At 39.1% G+C, this 23,743-nt stretch overlaps 1 protein-coding gene across 4 annotated transcripts; it reads right to left on the minus strand.

Moving 5' to 3' along the window:
- Window positions 1–1,661: 1,661 nt before the first annotated feature.
- On the minus strand, window positions 1,662–23,206 carry ppm1ba (protein phosphatase, Mg2+/Mn2+ dependent, 1Ba). 4 transcript variants are annotated; one of them, XM_072390700.1, is made up of 7 exons: window positions 22,825–23,206; window positions 11,381–12,297; window positions 10,987–11,104; window positions 9,634–9,748; window positions 8,466–8,523; window positions 6,391–6,407; window positions 1,662–5,066 (listed from the first exon to the last, which is right to left on the minus strand). In XM_072390700.1, coding segments are annotated over exons 2-7 (1,197 nt in total). In that variant the 5' UTR covers window positions 12,269–12,297; window positions 22,825–23,206; the 3' UTR covers window positions 1,662–5,065. The 4 variants fall into 4 exon arrangements, with proteins under 4 accessions (XP_072246801.1, XP_072246799.1, XP_072246797.1 ...); XM_072390698.1 differs by lacking the exon at window positions 6,391–6,407; XM_072390696.1 differs by lacking the exon at window positions 6,391–6,407 and having other exon boundaries at window positions 1,662–5,331.
- Window positions 23,207–23,743: the final 537 nt, after the last annotated feature.

Raw genomic sequence — 23,743 nt, forward strand, 5'->3', positions numbered from 1 at the left:
CCTGGTGACAGGTGAGGGTGTCAGGACTGGGTATAAAAGACCAGCCACAAAATGTTGAGCCTTTCCAAGCAATGATTGTGTAGAAAAGAGAATGTTGATGTGATTTTCTGTCTATTAATGAAAACATTAACCACCAACTTCACAGCGTTGTAGTTCGACTCACCCCACTAAATAACCCAATCCCTCTCCGTCATACTTTATTTTCCAAATACTTTATTTTCACACGACTCGTAAGTGTGATACTTGTAATAATACCATACGTCTGTATGTGCAATATTTCTGGCTCAGTGAGTCATTACTGAAAGTTATTTTATTACTTGTAAAACACTCAGTTGTCCAGTGTTTTATCGATATATTTACTTTCCTATGCAGCTACATATTATTTAGTATAACTGTGTTCTATCGTGTAGAGTTGTAGATTAGATTTTAGTTTTTATTTTCAGGTTTATTCTTATGTACTGTGTTTCCTGTTCATTTGTAACATACACGTTTTCCTCCAGGATCAATAAAGCTTTATTGGAATCTGACTCATCACTTTGTGTCAAACTCTTTCAACGAACCCATACAAGTGTAACATTTCAACCTTTTTCTTTTTCTAACCGGAGAAATCTCAGTGCATAAGAGCAAAGGATGTAAATTACAGATGCACCGGACCTTTGAGCCCTCACGTGGAAAACTGACATGTCACTGTTGCTGTACGCGCTCCGGAGTACCTTCAACATAGTCCGACGCTGCATCCGAAACCAGAGCCTGAAACTATATCATGCAGGAAGGACGCCATGTGTCCAGGAAATCTCCAACGGACAGAGAGATAGTGGACAGGTGTTCAGATGAGTTCACATCCCAGCTGATTTTGGATGACAATGAACATCCAGTTCTACATAAAAAAGATTGGATAATCTTACTAGACTGTTATCAGTAGAAAAGGGGAAAAAAAGCCAGCATTTGTGATGGCTCGGATGAGTTATATGTGTGAGAGTACCACAGATGCAGAAGTGTTTATTGGAATTTAGGAGAGACGTGCTAACATAAAGACAATGTCCCTTCCTCAAAGGATGCCAGTACACAACTTCCAACAGGGTGGTTCTGTACTGTGTGGCTGTCCAGCCCGCCTGCAGTCCTGATGCGCCTCCTGTTGAAAATGTGTCAAGAATCATGAAAAGAAGGCAGCACTGATGACCACAGAGTGCTGATCAGCTGAAATCTGGTAGTACGCAAAACTGATTTAACACTGTGGTATAAACATCAGTCCATCTCCACTTTAAGTGTGACATTTGTCTCTTAAATAAAATGTTTGGTTTTTTTTTTAAAAAAAGGCCAACTATGTACACAATTAAGTTATTGTTACTTTTTGGGAAACTTTCCATCTTTTCTGAAAATATAGTTGGTACAATATTTCCAATATTTAAATATTTAATAAAGCACACAAGTCAACATTCCTTACCAGAACCAGGATGATTGTCCCTTTTAACTAAGATTTACTGAAGGTCGGTTTATCCGACCCAGAACAGTGGATTGCTTAACATTTTGTCCATCACACATTTCACATGTCTTCAGATAACAAATGTACAACAATTTGAGATAACTACTGTTTGCTGTACTGAGCAGAGAGTTTACACAAAGATAAGCTCACGTTTCAAGACAGAAAAAACACAAACGTATTAAACTTAAATCCATCTTTTATTGATGTTTATGTTCATTTTACGGTCTGTAAACTTCACAACAGCATACTGGGAAATTAGTACAGGAAGAAGGGACGACATACTCAAACCTGCCCTTCTTTTAGTCGTCTCAAACATCAAAATGACCTCACTCTCATTCCGTCTTCAAAGTAAAGCATTCTAATGCGAACTAAAACACCTGGAATTAAAATCGGATTCAAAAATCTGGAATTTACCATCGTAATCAAACATCTGTCAGTTCATACAGACCATGTATGAAGCGTGACCAGAGACACCAGGAGGAGGTGGTAAACAGGAGGCTTTTTCCATCCTCGAAAGCTTGCATGAGAAATGTGTTTCTACACTTGTGTTGTCATTTTGAAGCGATTTCCAAACTGCTGCCTCCCCTCCTGGCGTCCTCATGCTTCACACATCAACCCAGCTGGCCCAGAACAACTGACAGCTTCATGAGACAGTATGCTTTAGAAAACTCTCAACTCAACATGTGTTCAAAGCTAAGCAACAAGTCAGGGTCGAATGATTCACCCTCCAAAAAAGCTTGAGTGTGAAGTCTCCCACGTGAGTCCTGCTATTATACTCCACAACCAGAATAATTATCAAGTATATTCAAAACAAAGGAAGCCAAGAGAGCTTATTTTGACATTAAATGACTAATAAGGAGAGAATGTGATGCTGCAGTGCTGCTTGTATTCAGTCCATGCAGTGGAATCAGTGTGAGTAAAAGGAAATCTACATTCAGAAAAATAAACGTTTCTCCCTCCTTCCCTCCCTCAATTCATTTCCAAGCCCAGTGTCTGATATAGCTTAAACATAAACTGGAGACTGTTCAATGTGGTAAAAACCTTGCACAATGCTAAATAATCAGAATGAGTTGGAAAGTAAAGCGGCCTCCACAATGATTTACGAACAACATCAAATTAACGTTTAGGATTTCTAAACAGGAGACCCTGCACGACTCTTCCAGAAGACCTGCCGATAAGGTTGTTGTCACTTTAGACCCTTTTAGTTCAATTTTTCTCCAGGTTGTTCTTCCATCATTGCCTCTCATGTGTTTCCTCTCTAACATTGTGTTTCACCACACTGAACATGTCCACATTGTTCCCACCCACCCAGTGCATCTCACACAAAGTGCACTCCCTCCATCAATCCCAAAACATGCACCGCCCCCCCCCCCCCCTCCCACTCCCTACACCACAAACAAAGTAATCATCGCTAGAACAACTGCAAAAGAACCACATATTCAAGTACCTATTTGTCATATGGCACCAAGAGCAAATGTACCACAACATAAACCAGCCAGCAATCTCTAATAGGCCTACTCTCCTCCAACACTGCTGCTTCAGAAAGCACGTTGAACTTGCCTTTCAATGATTGAAGTGTATATTACAGCGTTCTTTCAATCAAAGTAAGAATAAACACAAAGGTTGTGCATTTACTTTGTTTGTTAGAAAGGACAAAAAAAAATAAAAAATTGTTTATTTTTTTCTTCTTTCTTTTAATCCGACCAATATTTGTTTCATTTTAAGGGCATTTCCATGCAAGTCTGTGAGGTTAGCCGCAGAAAAAAGACGGACAGCCATTTCAGAGACACCGAACACAACTTTCAGTGCACTCCGTTCTTCTGTTCCTTGTCCTTTCTTCTTAAAATCCTCTCCAATATGCCGTATAAAGTAAATTTCATGCTCCATGATCTTTCATCCATTTTGTAACAGATGGCACTCAGAAAAGCCATATATGCCCAAGAATAAAAAAAAAGAAAAGGTAGATGGCAGATTTATTTTCAATTGAAACCAACAAAAAGGCCTTTTTTTTTGTTTGTTTGTTTTTAACACTTAGGATATTAGAGCGATAGAGAAGGCAAGCTGCAGCATGAGCAGAATTGTGTGTGTGCATGTGTTGGGGATAAAGGGGGAAGAGGAGGAGGAAGGTGAGGTTAGAATTCCTTCACCCCCAAACCCTGTCTTTGGAACACTGCTATGTAGGAACAATGTGTGTGTGTGTGTGTGTGTGTGTGTGTGTGTGTGTGTACCTACGATTTATTTTTCTCTTTATTTTTTGGCCTGCACACACCACGCATTTTAGGCCACAATGAATAACGTGAGAATTTAACTGAAACAAATCAAAATACATATCTATATATTCATATATCTATCTATGCGATTCATTCATATATGTCTATCTATATATACATATATATGTATATGTATATATATAGAGAGAGAGCAAGATTTATGATTTAATATAGAATTTCTATCTTAACCAGCAGGCTCAAAGCTTATGATTCTGGCAATGTGCCTTGTAAATGACTGTAGTCTCTTCTGTTACCGTAGAAGACACGCAGCAAGAACAGGGAGACGGAGAAGAAGAGTGGCAAACTGTAACATCATTGAAGAGACGCGAGGAGAAAAAGTCAGCAGAAACGTGCAAGAAGAGTCACACTTGAGTTCAGCTCGTTTACAGCCCACATCCTGTTTTAATGTTAATGTTTCCTGTTTGTTTGGACATATGGAGTCAAACTGAAATCGTTGCCAGACAAACTCAAGGTTTCCCCTGTGTTCAGGTGTGGCGCCTCAGGCCTTGAACTTGAGGCTTTAACCCAGAGGTCTTTGAATAGCGAGGATGTCAGGAGCTCAAAATCCAGGAGTTTTCTGAGGCGTTCTCCAGCAAGCCAGGTGTGAAGGTTGATTAAATGCTCTGCACTGTTGGAGTACCAGTAATGCCCAGAAACCCCAAAACCTCAACTGGACTCTAGCTTATGTGGAAGTTGCATGCTCGTGTGGTCCATCAACCCCCAGTCAGATGCAAGAAAGTTTGAACTTCAAAACAAATAATGCCACAAACTACTTCTGTCTTTTGGGTGTCTTTAAAACATCTGCGAGTGGCTGGTGGTCAGCACCGACCGACTGGCTGGCTGGCTGTTGACTTGTGTGGTCCTCCCTTCTCTCTCTGGTCTGAGCAAGGCACCATAGAGTCTCAAAGCTTACAGGTGCTCTTATGTCTCCATCAGTCCATAACAAAGAAAACAACCACCACAAAGAAAACAAAGGGCAGGAGGAACTGTGCTTATTTGTGTCTCGCTTCATTCTGTATTGTATATGTTGTTCTGTAGTGCAGTTTTATTCTCCTCAATCTGTTCATAAAAAGAACCAACAAAAATCAGGTTTGCAGTCCTCCACAGTAGGTGCAATCTTAAAACCAGGGTTTCCGTTTTGATTAAGTCCTCAGTGTGGAAAGAAAATAAAAATAAAAAAAAATCCCAGTGAAGTTAAAAGACGAGTATGAATGTGATCTCATGTGGAATAGTGGTCCTGTTTTTTTGTTTTTGTTTTGGAATCAGGCAGTTGTGCTGGACAGCTACCAGTGGCACTCCAAATCTGCTCCACTCTGCAAGAGGAAAGACATGAGAGAGGAAGGAGAGAATGAGAAGAAAAACAGGGAGGAAAAGAGAATAGAGAGTGGTAGAAAAGTGACAGAGAGGGATAGAAGAAATCAGAGCAAGAGACATATAAAAGAAAAAAAAAAACGAGAAAAGAGGGGCACAGCGGGGTGACAGAGTAGGAGAAAAAGAAGGAAACGGTTATAAAATGAGGAAACTTTATAGTCACTTTCATTGATTCTTTCCCAACCTGGACTTCAAGGCCAGGTTTTCCTACAAACACAGCAAAAAATGTGAAGTTACAAAGGAGTTACAACAGCAACATAAGCCAGGGCACACTTTCAACCTGACTCTGTAGATTCCTTCTACAATAACACGCCAACATGATTTCATGGCCTACTGCTGTATTGCAGGGAGTGACAGAAACAGAGACTGGTGTATGCTTGCGTGCAGCTGCATAAAGACCCAGTATGCTGTGAGTGAGACAGCGATGCATGCGTGTTGGGCCAGTGCATGCGTGCTTGTGTGCCTGTGACGTGAGACAAAAGGGACGGACAGGACCAGAAACACCTTACCATTCGTCCTCATCAAAATCACTTACACACACACACACCTTAAACTCTAAATGGAGCTTCACATGCTAAAGAGTAGACCAGAGCAGGGCGTAGACTGATGACGGTGTGACAGGGGAATATGCTTTGCAGGTCACCACTTACATGCCTGTAGGAATTTGTGCGAGTGTGTGTGTGTGTGTGTGCGTGTGTGTTTGAAGCCGTTTTCACACATGCACTGGAGTCCTGACATGTACTAGATATGCGAGGCATGCGAGAACGTAAATGTCGGCAACATTCACTAAGAACTTCTTGGGGAGATTTTGCCCCCAAACACCCCCCCAAAGTAAACTCTCCACGACATCAGCGGGTTTTAGTCAAAATTTTGGCTGTCGCTGTGTCTATGCTGCTTCCTGCTCGCTCCCCGCGATTGTGAATACTCCACTTTTCATGTTACATACAGATACATGTGCAAAGAGGACAGAGAAATTTCCACAGTGTCATTTCTATATCTCGTGCTGCCTCTCGTGCGCTCAAGACACCCATTCCCCATGCGCCCCCTTCCTCACGTTTCCAGTCGGGAGAGCGCATCTCCAGCAGAAAATCTCCTGTGATGTGCTTGTGTGAACAGCAACTGCAGAGAAAAACCGCATCAAATTGTCCAGACCTTCTCCTGAACATCTCCAGTGTTCATGTGTGAAAACAGCTCATGTGTGGTTGTATGCATGAGGGGTTGGAAGAAGGGGGTGGGGGTGTAACAGTTATATATGTGGTCACTTACCAAATGAAACAGGAGGGCTGCGTTAATCAGAGGGTGAACACACAATTAGACATATCGATACATCCCTTATCGTGTGTGTGTGTGTGTGTGTGTGTGTGTGAGATAGTAGGTGCGAGCTTTTTACTACATACCATTTGGAAAATAAGAATATGTTGAACTGTGTAAAGCAGAACCAGCATCTTATGAGGTGCTGTGACAAAATATTTTTTATTTAATCATTTATTTTCTCTGCAGGTAACATTTAATAGAGTCAAAACACTGAAATAAGGGTATTTAATATCCTTTTCATATGTCAATATTAGCTTGTTCATGTGTGCACAAAGCAGTTACAGCAATTACAATATCTCCAAATCCTCAAAGACAAAAATCATCATCCCTGTTTCAAGCTACAAAACACACACACAGAGACTTGAGACTTTTATCACCTCTATCACAAGCAGACGTAGACAGACACACACACACACACACAACAACACACCTGACAGAACTACTAATTAAAAAGTGGACAGACATCTACAAACCAAAGCTACCGATTCAGAAAACTGTAAACACCACCAAATACCTGTCTGATCCTCCTTCAAAAGTACATATACACTCACAACAATAATACCACTGACTGATAAAGTGAATAAGGTTGTATTATCTCATTATAATACAGTGTTGTGCTGAAAGTTTTTTACAAGTCAAACACTCCCCACGGCAGCAATGACAGCAGCGTCTGCTATCAAGAGAATGTGTTCAGGAACTCTCCGGATCCCAGAGTGAAAGAAGCGTAGCCCACAGAGGCCCTCCACCAACTGCAGGATCAAAAGGATCCAGCATGAACATCCAGTTGCCATTCGTTACAGGACACCCCTAATGGTCCAATGATGTGCCGCAGTGCCGTTTTACTGGCACAATGTAACACAGGTGGTTATTGTGTTATGGCTCATAAGTGTAGTCACTGTACAGAATGTATCAGGATCACAGAAGTATGTCTCATTGTTATTAAGCAACATGCAGAAGGGACGTTTCTGTAAATGCTATTGGTTGGTAGAGAGCTCTGCAAACCGTGGAGTGTAATTCTACTTTGGTGGGCAAAACTGCATCTTCTGACACAACCTCCTGTTTTGTTTATAAATTCTGAAGAAGCCACAGGTTTTATTTCCCCTTACTAAATAGAGCTAGACCTATATGAGACAAAATACAGAACACCGTTTTTGTAGTTCCTATTTTATAGGTAGAATTTACACCTCTGTTGTTCAGAAAAAACATTAGCTTCTATCAACTAACTGAATTATTAACAAAAAAAGGAATAGAATAGTAAAGAGGAGGATATTGCAACAAGATTTGTATCACTGGATATTTGGTAAAAAGCTGAAATACTAAGGGCAATTTTTCTCAAACATAGTTGGTACTTAGATTTAATGAATCTATCAACTATGAATTATTTGCCGCTACTTTATCTTGAATATGTCTGTAAAGTTATGGATATCTTGGATAAGTGGCATATAATAGCTTATAAAGGCAGAACAAAGCAGGAGGATTAAGAGCCTTAACTGCCTTTTAGTATAACAAGTTTACAATTCTATAAAATCTATTCTTTCCTTGTACCACAGTGTTTAAGAATATACTGAAGCTGAGACAGTAAAGAAAGGGTAAGACAGTAAACTCAGAAGGCGCAGCAAGCAAAGTGATCAAACGTCTTTGACAGTGCCCAATTTAGTCATTTCAGCATCTAATTAGAAAATAATACTGAAATCTGAAATCTGATCATTTCCAAACAATACTATGTTGTCATGCATGCAAACCCCATTATGACGGATGCCAGCGTGGTGTGCGGCATGCATTACTGGCAGAAAAAAAAGCCTGGAAAGGTCTGACGGGCTGAAGGCCATCTCAAAAATGAATATTTTCAACTGTGGTTTTGCACACAATATGCACAAATTCACAGAAGAGCAAGAGGTTTTCTGAGATCACTGACAAACATCAAATACGTAATGTAGCCTCAAAATTTCAGCACAGGATTTGTTTGTGTGTGTGTTGTGTAAATGGGTCAAAGGACAAAGCCCAAATTCCTCATATATGATACTTACTCCATCTTCCTCCTTGTACGGGTTCAGACGGCTGTAAACCGCTTCAATAACACTGCGCCTAGAGGGAAAACATGAAAAAACAAAACTGTCATTAGGTCTTGAGTACAGTTTTAAAGACAGTGCACAGTGCACCAACAGTAGCAGAAGAGGTTTGCTATTGTCTTCCTATGCTCTTTATTGACGTTTATTGAAAATGTACTAATACTGTGTTGCAATACAGTAGTAAACAGTATATGTCCCCTCAAGGAGGACATATGGAAATAAAAGTAAGTTTTCTGCATTCGAGGACCCTGCACCTTGAACTCAGACACTTTGTCTTGATCTGAAAATATCTCATTCTGTGAGACTTTCAAATTTACAGGGTAACATTCATCAACTAATCATCCAGCTTTGCCATCTTTTTTTCCACCCATGATCCACACCCACAACATCAAAGCGTACTGCATTCAGTGTTGAAGCTGAAGTTGAAACTCTACTTTGCTTTTTAAAAGGAAGTTTTCATCAGCAGTTAGGTGAAATAGATGAGTTGACTTAAGAAAGAAAGAGCTGATAATGCTCCATCAGTACAATGTCTCATGTTTTAGATCTTGACAAAGAAATCTGACCTCTTAGCGTCCTATCTACAGTGCTGTGTTTCAACAACCTAACCTGGATCAACAACTTAATCACCACAAGGACGCGAATAAATAGAGATCATTTGCAGCTGTGTGTAGCAGAACAGCAGATAAGGAAAATTTAAGAATTTGGGAATAAAATTGCCACTTAAGTAATTTTCTATCAGTTTGGTATGTGGTACTGTGAGCTAAGTTTGCTGTGTGTGCAAGTGTGAGCTCTCAGGTAGGTATTGTACTGTTGGTCTTGTATAATCCTGTTATAACATATTTGGTGGTCAATGACAGTGCCTTATTACAAAGCTGTGCATTGATTTCAAATGAGGCAAATCCTGCGAAAGAGGGGGGGTGGAGTGGTGGAGTAAAGTGGCTCATTCCACCCCCTAAAACTGGTAGCTTTAAAACGGAGGTGTAGATATATGGCTGAGAAGAGAGCTGTTGTGATGTAACTTTGGTGTTTTCACCAAACCATGTCGCAGACATTTCATTAAGACCTCAGAAAATCCCATCACCTTATGAAAAAAAGGCTATAATATTTAAAAGATGATGCTCCTTACTTGCTAGCAAGACCACCTCCTGGTGGCAGAGTTGGCATTCCACTGTCTGTCGACAGGTTCCTCATCACTGTTACCAGGTCTGGAAACCCCTCCTCTCCTGGCCGAGACAGCATCTCTAAAAACAGCAGCAAGCATGTTATTACACAACTCCGTATTAACAGCGTTAAGATGATGATGTCCAAGAGCATCTGTGAAAAGATAAGGAACATCGCAAAGAGTAGAGGACGAAAAGAATAAACATGAAAAGTGGAGAAACAGAAAGTTAGGTTGGAAACGACAGAAGTAAATTTGTTGAAATTAGTGTGTCAGACAGAGATATGGCAAGAGCAAGAGGTCTGCAGCTGAGCTGAGTGTGGCATGAGGCCAGGCAAATGTTCAGCCAGAGCATTCCTTTCACTCTGTCCTCCTTTCTTTTCTTTTTCTTTTTTCTTTTTAAAAAAATCCTTTTTTTCTGTCTTCCAGCATTAGATTACACCATAGACAATCATCTATTATATCTGACCAAAACAAAACTTGTCATTTCTCTCTTTGGAGTGCTTCTCAGCCAACATAAATTTGATGTACTTCACCCATCAATTACCTCTTTATGTCACTATCTGCATTTTAAAGTCTTAAAATGCAACAATTTTAAAAAAGAGAATTATCTGAAACAGCGAACTGGCCCTGGTTTTGTAGAGTAACCAGGTGGGACGGTTGACTGGAAAATGCTGCTCTGTGTCTATCAGGGGCTGTCGTACATCCAGAAGAAAAAAAAACAAGACAACATTTTTTTTAAAAAGCAGAAAGAACAGGAACAGAGTGGGGAATCCACCCAAACAAGAGGGAAAAAGAGAGAGAAGATGCTCACTGAATGGAAAAGGAGGTCATGATAGTGTTGCTCTTCTGCTCTGAGCAGGAGCTAACTTGACTGGAAGTTAGACAACAGGGAGTGGCAGGCTGACTCAGTTGAGAAAATACACATTTAGATATGATATACCATTATTTGAGAGGATATCCTGTCTGAAACACATCGAGACTCTGGAAATTGCGTCAATTTGTGATAAAAGGACACGTCTCCATGCACAACTAAAAAAATGATAGCTATAACTGCAACATTTTTAAAAGGCACTAAGACTAACCATTGGCGATATAATGCCCAATAAAGCACATGGAATATTTCCACAGCATATCATCTGATTCTTATTCATAAAGTATATTTTTCACCCAAAGAATCTAACTAAATGAAACTCCCCAAAATTGATCCACAAACAATACATACTCCAGAGTGGTTTTCAGGAGAAATGAGAGATTACAAAAAATGCAAATAAATGAAAGTTTTGTTGTAAAAGATTTCCTTTATTCTTCTATTCTCACCTTCCACTCGAGTCTCCAGGTACTTGTTGAGCGCAGCTTCTTTTCTCACTGCTTCTTCTGATACTTTAGGAGCATTGGGCAAACACACCAACACAATACTCATGTTATCCCGACTTCCCTGAGATGGATGGTAAAAGAAGGAGCGAAAAGAGTTAATGTGTATTGCTCAAGGAAAAAGATGCAGATGATTTTGTGGGTTAAAGTGACAGAAGGGGCTGTTTTACAGCTTATTTGTTAGAAGAGACTGTACCGATACAGATTGTTAAATTGCAATATGGAGAAAAGACATACAGCATGTGCAATGCCATTTTCCATGTGAACATCTGTCATTATTTGAATCCAGTTTAATCAACTGATGCTAAATGATGATAAAAAAAAACAAATGTTGACATACCTTGTGCAGGCAGGTGTCCACCACTTCATTACAGACTCTCTCCAGGTCGTCGCACACCTCAAGTCTAGACTTAACAAACTCGCACAACTCCTCATTGGACATGACATCCCAGATACCATCGCAAGCCAGAATCACAAACTGATCCTGTTCCGGTGCCCGAACCATCACAAACACTTCTGGTTCAGGGCTAACCAGCTGCTCTGTGGGACCCTTCCCATCTACACACTTGTAATCATAGTCGCCCAAAGCTCTCGATACAGCCAGTGAGCCATTAACTCTCTGAATCATCACTGAGCCTCCAGCATTCTGGATGCGCTCCCTCTCACGTGGGTTGCAAGGCTTGTGGTCAAGAGTGGAGAAGCACACCTGTGAATTGCGGCATAGAACAGCTCGAGAATCCCCACAGTTGATGAAGAAGAAATGTTCGGGTGACATAAGAATTCCTACTGCTGTGGAGCCGCTGCGATCCATGCCATTTCGAAGGTCAGAGAAGCTGCGCATGTGCTCATCAATCCTCAGGAAGCCTGTCCGGATCCCGGTTTTAATAGCCTCCACTGCAGGAGGAAGTGGTGCTGGAGAGTCACTGGTGGAGCTGTCTGATACAACCTGAGTGCCTTGTGAGCATTCAGCTCCTAAGCTAGCAGTGATTATGTGTTCCAAAAGGTGCTTAGAGCAGTAGTTGGCAACCCTTGAACCAGCATGCCCATCGTACACAGCAAAAAAGGACCAGTCAGTCATACCAGGAGTTTGAAGCCCCAACACAGCTGTGTGAGCATCCTCCATCTCCACTCGCCACCCCTGCATGGAGCTCAGTCCATAGCGTAGACCGTTACCCTCACCGTGTGAGTTGTGCTTCTCCGTCTTGGGCTTGTCCAAAAAAGCCCCCATGGCTCTGCCCTAGACGGACTCACTATTACCTGTGGAAGGGGGAGAAAAAGACACAAGAGACGAAAATTTAAATGGCAGACAATGAAGTGCATTTTAATTTAAAAGAAGTATCGTCTACTGTTCTCTGGTCAGATGGGGCAAAAAAAAAAATAATTATTTTGCCAAGGAAAAACTGCATATATGGCACAAACCCAACACCTCTCAACACCTCAAGAACACCATCCCCATAGTAAAGCATGGTGGTGGCAGCATCATGCAGTGGGAATGAACCAAAATCCAATTTATAGTCTGTGGCATGAATCATAAGATTGCTTTGCACAAGCAGAACCCATCCAACAAAGGAGCTGGAGCAGTTTTGCTTTGAAGAATCTGCAAAAATCCCAGTGGCGAGAAGTGGCACGCTCATAGAGACATACCCCAAGAGACTTGCAGCTCAAACTGATGCAACAGGTGGCTCTACAAAGTTTGGACTCTGGAGGGGCAAGGGGTTGAATAAATAGGCCCACTCAAGTATTGTTGTTGTTGTTTTGTTTTTTTAAACAATTCTTGTTGGTATCACAATAACAGAGCTTGGCATTTTCAAGTTGTTGGCATGTTGTATACATAAAATGAAGAAAACCCAAATATCCATTTTAATTCCAGGTTGTAAGGCCACAAACGTTGATCTGTGGATGTTGGTTTCCAGCTGGTGTTTTCAGAAGTGGCTTTCTTGTCCTTCGTGAATTTCTCATAGTATTTTTTGGTGAGATTTGATGTGGTTGTAGAGATTGGGGTTTTCTCCCACAGTGCTGTGATGACGCTAAAGCACGGCTCGCAGATAATGAACCTTTGTTCATCATCAGTTTCAAAGCAGAAAAAGTTCCACATGGTGAAATGTACTCCTTTTTTGGCACCAATAAAGTTGCTTTTGATTTTTTGTCTTCCATCAAGTAAACTGGCCATTTTGTTTAGGTCTGCATCCTAATTATAGGTCACATGAGTGACAGTGGAATGTTGAAAATGAGGAAGAAAGACATGATCCAGTTGTATGACTGAATAATTTGCCAATTCCCTGGCCCGATTGGTGAATTAATAGTATTTTCCTTTACAAAGTGTGAGTGTGAATGAATATGACTGTTATTTGGGATTCCTGTAAAGTAAGTGTAAGTGAGCATGTGAATGCAGGGAAACATAAGCAAGTGAATCAGAAAGTGAATCAGAAATGAGTTCACATGTATGCATGAATCAAGATGGTGATTCTTTAATCAATTAAATGTGCAACCCAACTGGGGCATCTCCATCATCGCAATTCACCTCTTAACAAAACAATCAACAGGACTGAAATTCTGAGGAATTTCAGGACATTTTTAAATAATTAACAGTACTGACACAGAATAGTCCCATAGCTTTTAAAAGGTGGACAATGATGGTCTTCTGTAATATGTTCATATATCCATGTTTTATCAGTTGTTTCTTTATTCTTATGCATCTTTAGTCTACTTGCATTTATCGTATGTGTACATAAGCATTCACAATTCTGAATGTGGTTTGAAAAGCACAGACTCTGGGAGCACATCTATCAAACGCTAATACACATTTCATAGGTATTCAATACCAAACCTAATGGACAAATAAGTTTAAGGACTTTGGTTCAAAGCGTAACAGACATGTTTGCAAATTACCAAAAATGTCTAGCAGCACATAGAGGCACTGCAAAGCTGAAGGATGCAGGGCTTCATTTGACTTTTAGCATAACAAGTAAGTTCACAATTCTACAAACTCTTGTTACTTGTAACACAGTGCTTAGGAGGCAGCATATTTATGTTGGATATCAATAGATATCACTCCAATCTCGCAGAGTCATGCAATACCGTCAGAAACTTGGATGATAGGTTCCAACGTGCAACAAGGAAACAAGCCCTGCTTGAGAAAGATAGCATGTCACGGCAACCTCAGTCAACTGACCTCAACCCCATGGGAGAAGCTTGACCGGAGGGTTCAAACCATGCAGGATCTCTTCCAACTCCACAGAGAGAGATTGCAGCAGTCTACCTTTAAAAACTCTCTGCCAGGAGGGTCAGAGTTTACATTGCTGTGATCAAACCCAAATATGGGTAATCTGAGGATATTCTATTGTCCATCATTGACCTTAATGTTGACTTTCCTTAAGAATTCACAGACATAGAGTATTGTATAAGACAATACGATTTACTTAAACCAAAGCTTTGCTGCAAAACAAACATTGTTGGTATATTTACCGTATACTCTTGGAGAGACATGCAACTGAATATCTTGAAATGTGAACCCTGCATAGATCCCCCAGATTTGTTGAGAGAATGGTAAGAGACTTGGATTGCTGCTTTTTCTTTCCAACAGTGTGTGTTTCTTTTCTTTAGCCCGTTAAGTAAACATTATAAAGAAAAGCTTCAACTTAGAGGTGATCACTGCTCAACATATCCAGAAATAGCACAGCCACTTTGGTTTATGCTTAAAAAGATTGAGGAGAAAGCTTAAAAGCTTCTTTGGTCAGCCAGAATTGCCAACTAAAAGCATTAACAAACTCCACAGAGTATTGAGAAGATGTGTTATTTCGCAATAACTGACCCTGCATTAGCTAAATGAACAGTAACATCAGGCTGTTTGATAAGAGAGTAATTCCATATCAACTCTACGTTGACTGCTTACTTAATGTGAGAACAACAGTCTTATTGACTGTCACACCACTTAGTGGCACCCTAGCAATGGAAATTACACTCTTAACAAGTACATTACTTCTGAAAAAGGTCAATAAATACTACCTAAAAGCACACCGAGTATACTCCAGTATCCAGTTTCTAAGTATACAAGATATATCTAAAAAGACTTAAAGTAATATTGCGTAAAAGATGAGGAATGCCCAGCTTCTCACGTCTCATTTTTCTATGAATCCTTGATTTAAAGCGAAAGCTTAAAATATTATTTGGATTAAAGTCAACGAAAAGACAGAAAATAATACTACTAAGTAACAGAAGAGAAGTGAACCCCGAGCACAGTTTACAAAGCTGTCGAGCTTTATCGCAACACAACGGCACTTCACTTATGCAAATTTTGCTTATTCATACTGGTCGAATAGAGGTGACACACTTATCCACTGATGCATGGTTTTAAACAACATGTAATGGAATCAAAGGAGTGACAACAGCGTCTATATCTAGAACTAAATGTTAATGCATAACCAAGGGAAAATTGTTGCAACTTGAACAAGCAACACAAAAAAGCTAGTGGGTCATCCTGACCTACATATCAAGAATATAGGCTGTGCTCTATATTCATCCAACACCTAAAACAAGACAGACTGCACCTCATTTATACTTTGTGTGCATAACCAGAAATGTCTTCAGATGTTTGCAGGCATGTACATTATGCTGCACAGGGAGGACTGTAAAAATCACTTGGGAGCCATACTGCAGTTTAACAATTGCAGCATCAGGGTGAAAGTGGTTTGAGGTGCTTCCTGCTGATATGCAGCTTTTACTTTGCAACATAAATTTATGACTTGACACTAAGACTGTAAATAATAGAAATGGATTGTAACCTAGACCTAATGAACATGCAAAAACACGCAACTACCAATGGAATATAATTTAGTGAATTAACTAAAACATTTTATTTTTTAAAAAACCTTTATGACCCATAATATTTGTAGTTCACATAAAGATTCATTAGTGTGTAAATCAATCAAACCAACCAAGCCAATAACAACAGACAAGCCAAAACAGCTGTATCAGAGAACTAAGTATCAAAAGTATGCAAGTAAGAAAGTGTTAAAAAAAAAAATAGGGCATCAAACTAAACTATGGAACTGAGGAACATTTTGCATTCAACCATCTCATATTTGATTCAAAACTCAAACAACACAAAGATTATTTTCAGAACCATCTGTAGAATTTGATCTGATCTCAGTCCTTGTGATATCACCAATAGACGAGTGGATTGCCTTAAATGGACAGTAGACCAACAGAATGAAGTTAGAGTTAGAGACCTGTGCAGGACAATTGTCTTCATAGTGCTCTTGCTGTTTGTGCGCTCTTCTCCCACCCACTGCAGCTGGATTACTGCCCATCACCACCTGCTCCTACAGACTTTCTGACTGTTAACACAACACTTCCACTGAATTAGTGCCTTCTGCCATCTTCCTTTTGGTGTGGTAAAAATAATAGAGAAATTTCTCCAGATGGAAGACTGGTCTTGATTCACTTCCGTGATGTAAAGCTCTTTTTTCATCTTTTCTCACCTTCTTTGTTGACTCCATCACTATAGGTAAAGGAAGTCAAGTACTGAAGCTTGTTTATTTTTGGACCACCAACTCCCACCTGCAATGACAGTAAAACAGCCCATTCCAGCCAAAATTTCAAGGGGTCCCGCAGTGTCCCACTTCCAAAATAGTCATCTACTTTCAGCCTTGCAATTGAGATTAAATACAATAGAGGCCTCCTCCTTACGTGGATTAACATTTTAACTGGATCAAATTGTTGAAAATATAGCGTGGTCCTGGATTTCTGGGTTCTTTTAAAACAGTTATTAGATTGGTTGTCTCAGCAGTCAAACCTCACCAGGAAAAGGTTTATACAAAAAGATTAGATGACAGACATCAGCAACATCACTTCATGAGATCCATCCAACTAAGGCTGCAATTGGTGCAGAAGTAATGAGAGGAGCATTTCAGCCAGCTTAGAGACAAAAGTCCCCACTTCTGTACCATCTACATTAAGGGGATTGACTTTTTGATGGATAAAAGGGCTTTCATCTTTTTTTTTTTTTAACAAAAAGGAAAAAAAACATCTTTTTTTAAAAAAAAAATCTGAATTATATTGACATTTAAAATAATAAAGTTTGCAGATAATAGACAGAACTGGTAATACATTTCTACATCCATCTCAGCTGGAACCCAAACAAATTACTGCAGTCTGCTGTGCAAACCTTTTAATTTGAACAGATAATTCCAGGTTGAATGTTGCCCACACAAATTTCTAAAACAAAGCGACAGTCGCATAGATAAATAACTATTTAGTTGGGGTCAAGTCTGTCCCTATGCAAGGACAGAAAACATTACACAAAAATCAATCTATTATGTCATAGGCTAGTAGGAAATATTTTCAAACCTGTTCATTTGTTTTTCCTTTCTAAAATTGTACTTTAATCCTGTTCTCTATACAGACACATTCTCCACTGTGTTCAGAGAACTGTGCTAAGTGCATTTGTGTAACCATGACCAACCAGTTGATCGTTGACCTTTTAAGCAATATACAAAGAAAGGGCCCCAAGTGAGTAGCATGCACACATGCGCATATGGTCAACATCGAAGGGTCGAGAAGCATCAGTAGTCCAAAGCACCTAAATAATTACATGGAAAACAAATGTATTCACACCCAGCACTTATTATTGAGCAAATATCAAAGCAGCTTGCTTAATCATAAAAGAAAATCATTTGCTGTTTCAGTTGTGCTGCTTCAACTTACATAGACAAGGATGAGGATGCTTTACAGCTCATGAAAAGACCACAGTAACAGACAACTACAGTATGATGAATACGCCATTGGTCTTACAGAAAAAGTAAATACTGGCATATATAACTTTTAAAGTTATATCACCAAGAGTAACCCCTCTATGGTAACATCTGGCAGCTCAGTGGCTGTCATAGCAACAAACATCATGTGAAAAGAGGATTCTACAGCCGTGTGTTTGCAGAGAATCATGTGGCCATTTACATTTATGCATTTTACCTTTAAGGCCCAAAGGTGGCAAAACTGACCTTACTCCAACTTAGTCATATCGCAAAATTCATTCCCCTCATTCTGTTTGAGAGTCAGGGTTGAAAGCAGGCCAACAGACCAGCTCAGAACAACCCCTTTTCTCAGACTTCAGACAAGCAGGACAGCATTAACTAGCTAACTCAATTTAACATTCAGCTGCTGATGGGATCCACACAGGTCCAGATTAGCCTGTCAAACACAGCCCACACTCTGCAAATGTCAGTGAACTACCAGGGACATAAAGGCTCTCTTCTGACTCTTGCTTGTTGATGTGAAATATACAGTTTTTGATATCATGGTTATAGTAGATATCCCATTACCTTAGACTTGTCCAATTTCTGTGGGAAAATGTCAGGTGACAGAACTTCATAACAGACTGAATTTGTGGACATGTAAAAACTTGACAACAGGATCAGAATACATTTTAGTTGACATGAGTATAACGTATGAACAAAATGATTAGCGACACAGACAGGTGGTGTAACCTGTTCACAGAGGAATAAAAAGGTCACTCACACATTGTTGCTAAAAGAAAAATACTAAAAGACAGACTGGGATTCTGGTGCATGTTAATGACAGTCCTGAATCAGTTCCAGATTGAACTGGATCATTCAGAGGCCAAAATAGTTGCAATATAAAAATCAAGCACTGCGACATAAGTTCTTATCCAATCCTGGTTAGAATAGAGATTTCTTCAGACATAAAACCAAATCAATTGATTTTGTACTATCAGAACATTTCAAGAAAATGTCCACAATTAAAGCGCAAAGACAGAAAGTCATTACTTGCAATTAAAAATTTTAAAAAGTAAAAAAAAAATTCTAAAAGTAGAAGTTAAACAAAATACTGGCACATTTCAATTAGTTAAACACCAATTGCTCAGCTGGTTGAACAACCATGTACACTACAAATGAATATAACATACAATACACACATGCATATGTGCAGGGATACATAGAAAAGAGTTGGAGAAAGACCCAAATATGGGTATCCGGTTGGTCCTCTCACAAAAATCATAGGAGAGGGCTGCTGTCAGGAGGGAAAACTGAAAACACCAGTTCCAGATCTTATGTAGCTTTAATCCCAATGGGTCACAGAAAGAAGCGGAGGTTTGAATAAGTCATCAAATGTCTCTGCTGTTTAAAACATGTTTAATTCAATAAATGGAAAGCGGGAGAAGGCACAAAACCAACTGCATGGGTACTGATCATGTTGAAAGGTTCAAATCTACCAGAACTCAGATATTTAGGTGTCACTGTTGGCAAAGCTTTGTCATTGGAACATCACTCAAAGCAATTAACAAGAAACTGCTTTTTTTCATTTGAAGCTCAAAACTCAGATCAATGACATCAACAAGTGAACTTGAGATGATAATTCATGCTTTTGTCTACTGTAATGGTCTGTTCACTCATCTGAGTAAGTTAGTTAGGAGCTCGTTCATCTTCAGGTAGTCCAGAACTCTGATGAAAGACTTCTGAATAGCACAAACAGAAGAACTTGTATAACCTGTTTTACAGTCACTTCACTGGTTACCAGTCAGTTTTAAAATTAATTTTGAAATATTAACCTTCAGAGCTTTACATGGACAGGCTCCTCCTTACATTGCTTACTTGATTCAGCCATACTCTTCCTCAGTCTGAGGTCATCCTCTCAGAATATTTTAATGGCGCCCCACACTCGCTTCAGGACTGGAGGAGACCGATCTTTCAAAGCAGTAGCACCCAGACAGTGGAATGCACTGCCTTTGTTTTTATGCAGTTTGGACTCTAGATGCTTTTTAAGAAGCAGCTGAAAACATTTTTATTCTGAGAAGCTTTTAGTTTAACTTGGGTTCTTGTGTTTTGTACTTTATGTTGTTGTGCATTTATTTTTTGTATCATTGGTCTGAGAAAGGTGCTATATAAATACATTTTTACTTACATGCTTACTTTCACACACATATGAAAGGTGATGGTCAGAAATCCAGCGGCTGGAGCAGGAATAAGAAAACAGTCCTGAGCCAGACTCTTTTTCATATTATCAATATACCTTTATGCATGTATTCAAACCACACATAGGAACGCTGAAGTGAAGTATTAGCAAGCGAGCAGTTGGTAGACAAAAATCACATTATAATTCCTTAGCCGCATACAGGCAAAGTAAACCCTGGGCTTAACAATGCATTCCTCTGTGTGAAGCTATCGCTGTACATTTCAATCTTATGGACCAATCACCACTGGTTTACAGTCTCTGCTCTATGACCCATGACCGTCTGCAGATCCTGCAATGAGGATACATAAATAATTGAGTAATTTAAAAGAAGAGAGAGAGCAAGATGGTAATGCATCCAACTGTGGTTCAAAACAACTTTCATCAAAATCGCCATACTGTGGCTTCTCTGAGGTAAATGGGAATCAATTATGCCTGACTTCTATGGAGAAATGGTGACATTAACACTCTAATTATTAAAACTAGAATTGTTTGGAGTCTGTACTCTGTTACAGGTTGTTTTCCTCCCTTTGCTCTGTAACCTTGTACATTTTATCAAAATATCTTTTGGTTTTAAAGTTAATCATTTGCACTTATTTGTAAAGATACGCCTACCTCAACACTTAAAATTCAAGAGTGCCATAAATCCTGGTCTGTTTATATAACTTCATTAAATAAATTAAGTATACAAGACATGGAACACTGGACAGACTGAGGACATCGTACGTTATATTCTGAACAGAGGTGACTTCCCATAATTTACAACAATACAAATTAATGCAGGGTCCTTAAAATATCAACAAAACATGACGTAAAATGTACCTACAGTGGGTTGTCTGTTACTCCATCAGTTATCAAACAACAATGAGAAGATTTTCACGGAATATTTGCCAGAACTACAAAAACAAATGCAGATATCCCATGCAAATGCACATAAAAGTAGGTATTGCACATGATATAAATTAATTTCATGTTTGAACCTTAATGACATCCTCTATGGGTAAATGCTAAAACAATCAATTTCTTCTAATGTGCTTATGCCTTTTAGGCAACGGATCAACTTTCTGCTGATTAAGCATCCATTATGCACATCCACTTTTGATGAAGTAAGAGTAAGACTTAAAAAGAGCTGGTGTTCACAGTTATGATAAAGATTGTGACTGAATCAGTTATATTGAACAAGGAGATTCTTGCTTTTTACAAACTGGAGAGGTGAAACAGTCTTTGATGACTCATCACTTAAATCATATTAAAAGCTGTCAATTTCCTGGAACTAGAGCCCTTTGAACACAATCAGCAGCGCAATCATTCAGTGTAGTGGCGTCTGGGACTCTGGGGCTGTTACTTGACCAGACTGGAGTCTATCAGACCATGGCCAAAGAGGAGAAAAGTAAATGTGTCATGTTATACTAGACTGTGAGTGGTTTCTTGGCAGCAAAAAGAGCATGTGTACATATACCTGCTTTCACAGTCCAGAAGTCTGCCTGCCATTAATTTGTCTTTCAGGCATCAAAAGTTGAGATCCAACGAGATGTAGTGAAGAGAGTTTTTTTTACCATGCGATAAATGGTTTAGGAGCAACTTAAATTCATGTGGGATAAACTGTAAAAGCACACACAAAGTGTTTTCATAATAACCCAATTCTAAAACGTAGAATTTAGAAAAGTAAATGGGGTTATCAGAAAACATATTTGCAAGTCTGTCTCATCTTTTTTCGTCCTGAACCAAACCTATAATTCATCCATCTAGCCCTCTTGACACTAAATAATCTTTGAGCATAATCTGAATGCGATTCAGTAAAAACAGACAACAAAAAGAGTGCAGATAAAAGTCTTTAAAAAAGCCTATAGAATCGCAGTAGGCACAGACTAAACGGCATGGCTAGTACAGGATTTCACATGAAGGTGCCAACACAAACGTGCCACTGATTATGCTGCCATTTCTGGAACACACTGTCACACAAAAACATTGCCAATTGCGCAGCCACACACATCAACAACCCAATAAAACTACCCACAACATGGCAATAAAACAAGTTAAGTCCTGTGCTGGTGTTATATATGCAAGAAAATAAAACATAAAAATGGAATAAAGCAAAGACAAGCACCTTAGCTTTTAGTGAAGAAAGAATCCGCTATATCCATTGGCAGTGCAAACAGATTTCATCATTGTTAATTACTCATACTCGTACAGAGTAGGGGAGCGTTAAAGTCTTTTATTGGCCTTTGGTGGGAAAACTGTACTCTGAACAAACAGCAATCAGGTTAAATTAACCAGCTCCACGTGAATCACACCTGTTGCAAACACTAGTAAACCAGATTTGAAAAAACAATAGTAATAGAGAAGAGGGGGAAAAAACTGCTTTAAGAAAAATCAATCATAAAAAAACTTTAATAAGCTGGACAGTGCACATATTCAAAACCACCATAACAGATTTAGCATTTGTCAAAAAGTTGATGTTCTAGAAAATTTACCATGCAAGCAGTCATAATCGGGCAGACAGATGCTGATAACATGTTTGAAAACAACGTCTAACGTCAAATCCTTTAACCAAGTGGGACTCGGGCGTGTTAACAGCGAGTGTTACATTAGCACAACTCGATATCATAATCATACTCACAAGTACAAATGGCTACACTTTATGATTTTGATTCATAATGAATGTTTGGGAAGACTACTGTCCTTAACTAAAACTGAGGCAATTAATACAACATAATAACCAGCTAGCGAAGTTCACAGTTGTCAAAGTGTTGTCTAACGTTATACATTAACGGTTGACTAGCACGTTGTTTGTTTGAAGTATCAGCTGTTACTTACGTTGTAGAAACGGAACCGTCTCGATCTGTCCTCCTTCTGGTGTTAAAGGTATGGTAAAGCACACAGACTTGTCGTTTCAGGCTTAACCCTGGTTGTCGTTAGCCGCTTTCGATTCTTGGCCCCTGCTCGTCAGCTAGCTTTGATTAAGCTAGCAAGCATTTCACACGATAAGTTCTCCTTTCAGCATGTCTCTGCATCGGAATAAGGCTTTTATATACATGTTTGCATCATTAAAGACAGGAAGCATCAAATGGTTTACTATTGCTAAGTCTGTCGGTTGAAAAGAAAAAATATTCGTTAAGGCCGACTATATCTATGATATTGATACCAAGCTAATTTTTGGCTAAAGCTAAACGTACGAGGCAGATGACGTACCTTTTCAGGATCCAATATGAGGGAGGGGCCAGACTATTGTTCACTGCTTTGATTGGATAAAAACTAGTTTAGCGCTGAGATTTGATTGGTCAAATAATGAGTCAACAGAGATCAAATTTGATAGACAGGCTGTAAAATGTAAGAATCTAAACGTTTGTAAAAGTACGTGCGTGGGTGTGACTGTTTAAAATCACTATCTGAACAAACAACAATATCGTAACATAATCTTTTTTTTAATATTACATATTTTTAATATTACATATTATTATGTAGATGAGTAAATTTAATAATAGATATATAAACATTGTGGAAATATATATACAGATAACAAAGTTTAAAAGAATAATTTTCATGTTAATTTATTCGTCCATTTTATGTACTTCTTTTAAAGCTACATCTTTCCATATAATTTCTTTCTGATTACATGTATCTTCTATTATTCACATATATTTTCATTTTTTATTGTTGTTTTTTTTTCATTGCTGGTGCTTTTGTTCCCATGCTCTAGGAAATCAGCTGAAAAATGGTGGAGAGGATTTTTAAT

This window comes from Leuresthes tenuis, unplaced genomic scaffold (genome assembly GCF_036924035.1).
Source record: "Leuresthes tenuis unplaced genomic scaffold, fLeuTen1.0.hap1 SCAF_8, whole genome shotgun sequence".
Classification (NCBI taxonomy): domain Eukaryota; kingdom Metazoa; phylum Chordata; class Actinopteri; order Atheriniformes; family Atherinopsidae; genus Leuresthes; species Leuresthes tenuis.

Excerpts from the sequence above, each read along its gene's own strand:
- ppm1ba (XM_072390696.1), bottom strand. The coding sequence starts at position 12,268 with ATGGGGGCTTTTTTGGACAAGCCCAAGACGGAGAAGCACAACTCACAC. Across the intron at positions 11,105-11,380 it reads TGGACACCTGCCTGCACAAG|GGAAGTCGGGATAACATGAG; the intron begins GTATGTCAACAT and ends CATCCATCTCAG. Across the intron at positions 9,749-10,986 it reads CCTGGAGACTCGAGTGGAAG|AGATGCTGTCTCGGCCAGGA; the intron begins GTGAGAATAGAA and ends TGCTGTTTTTAG.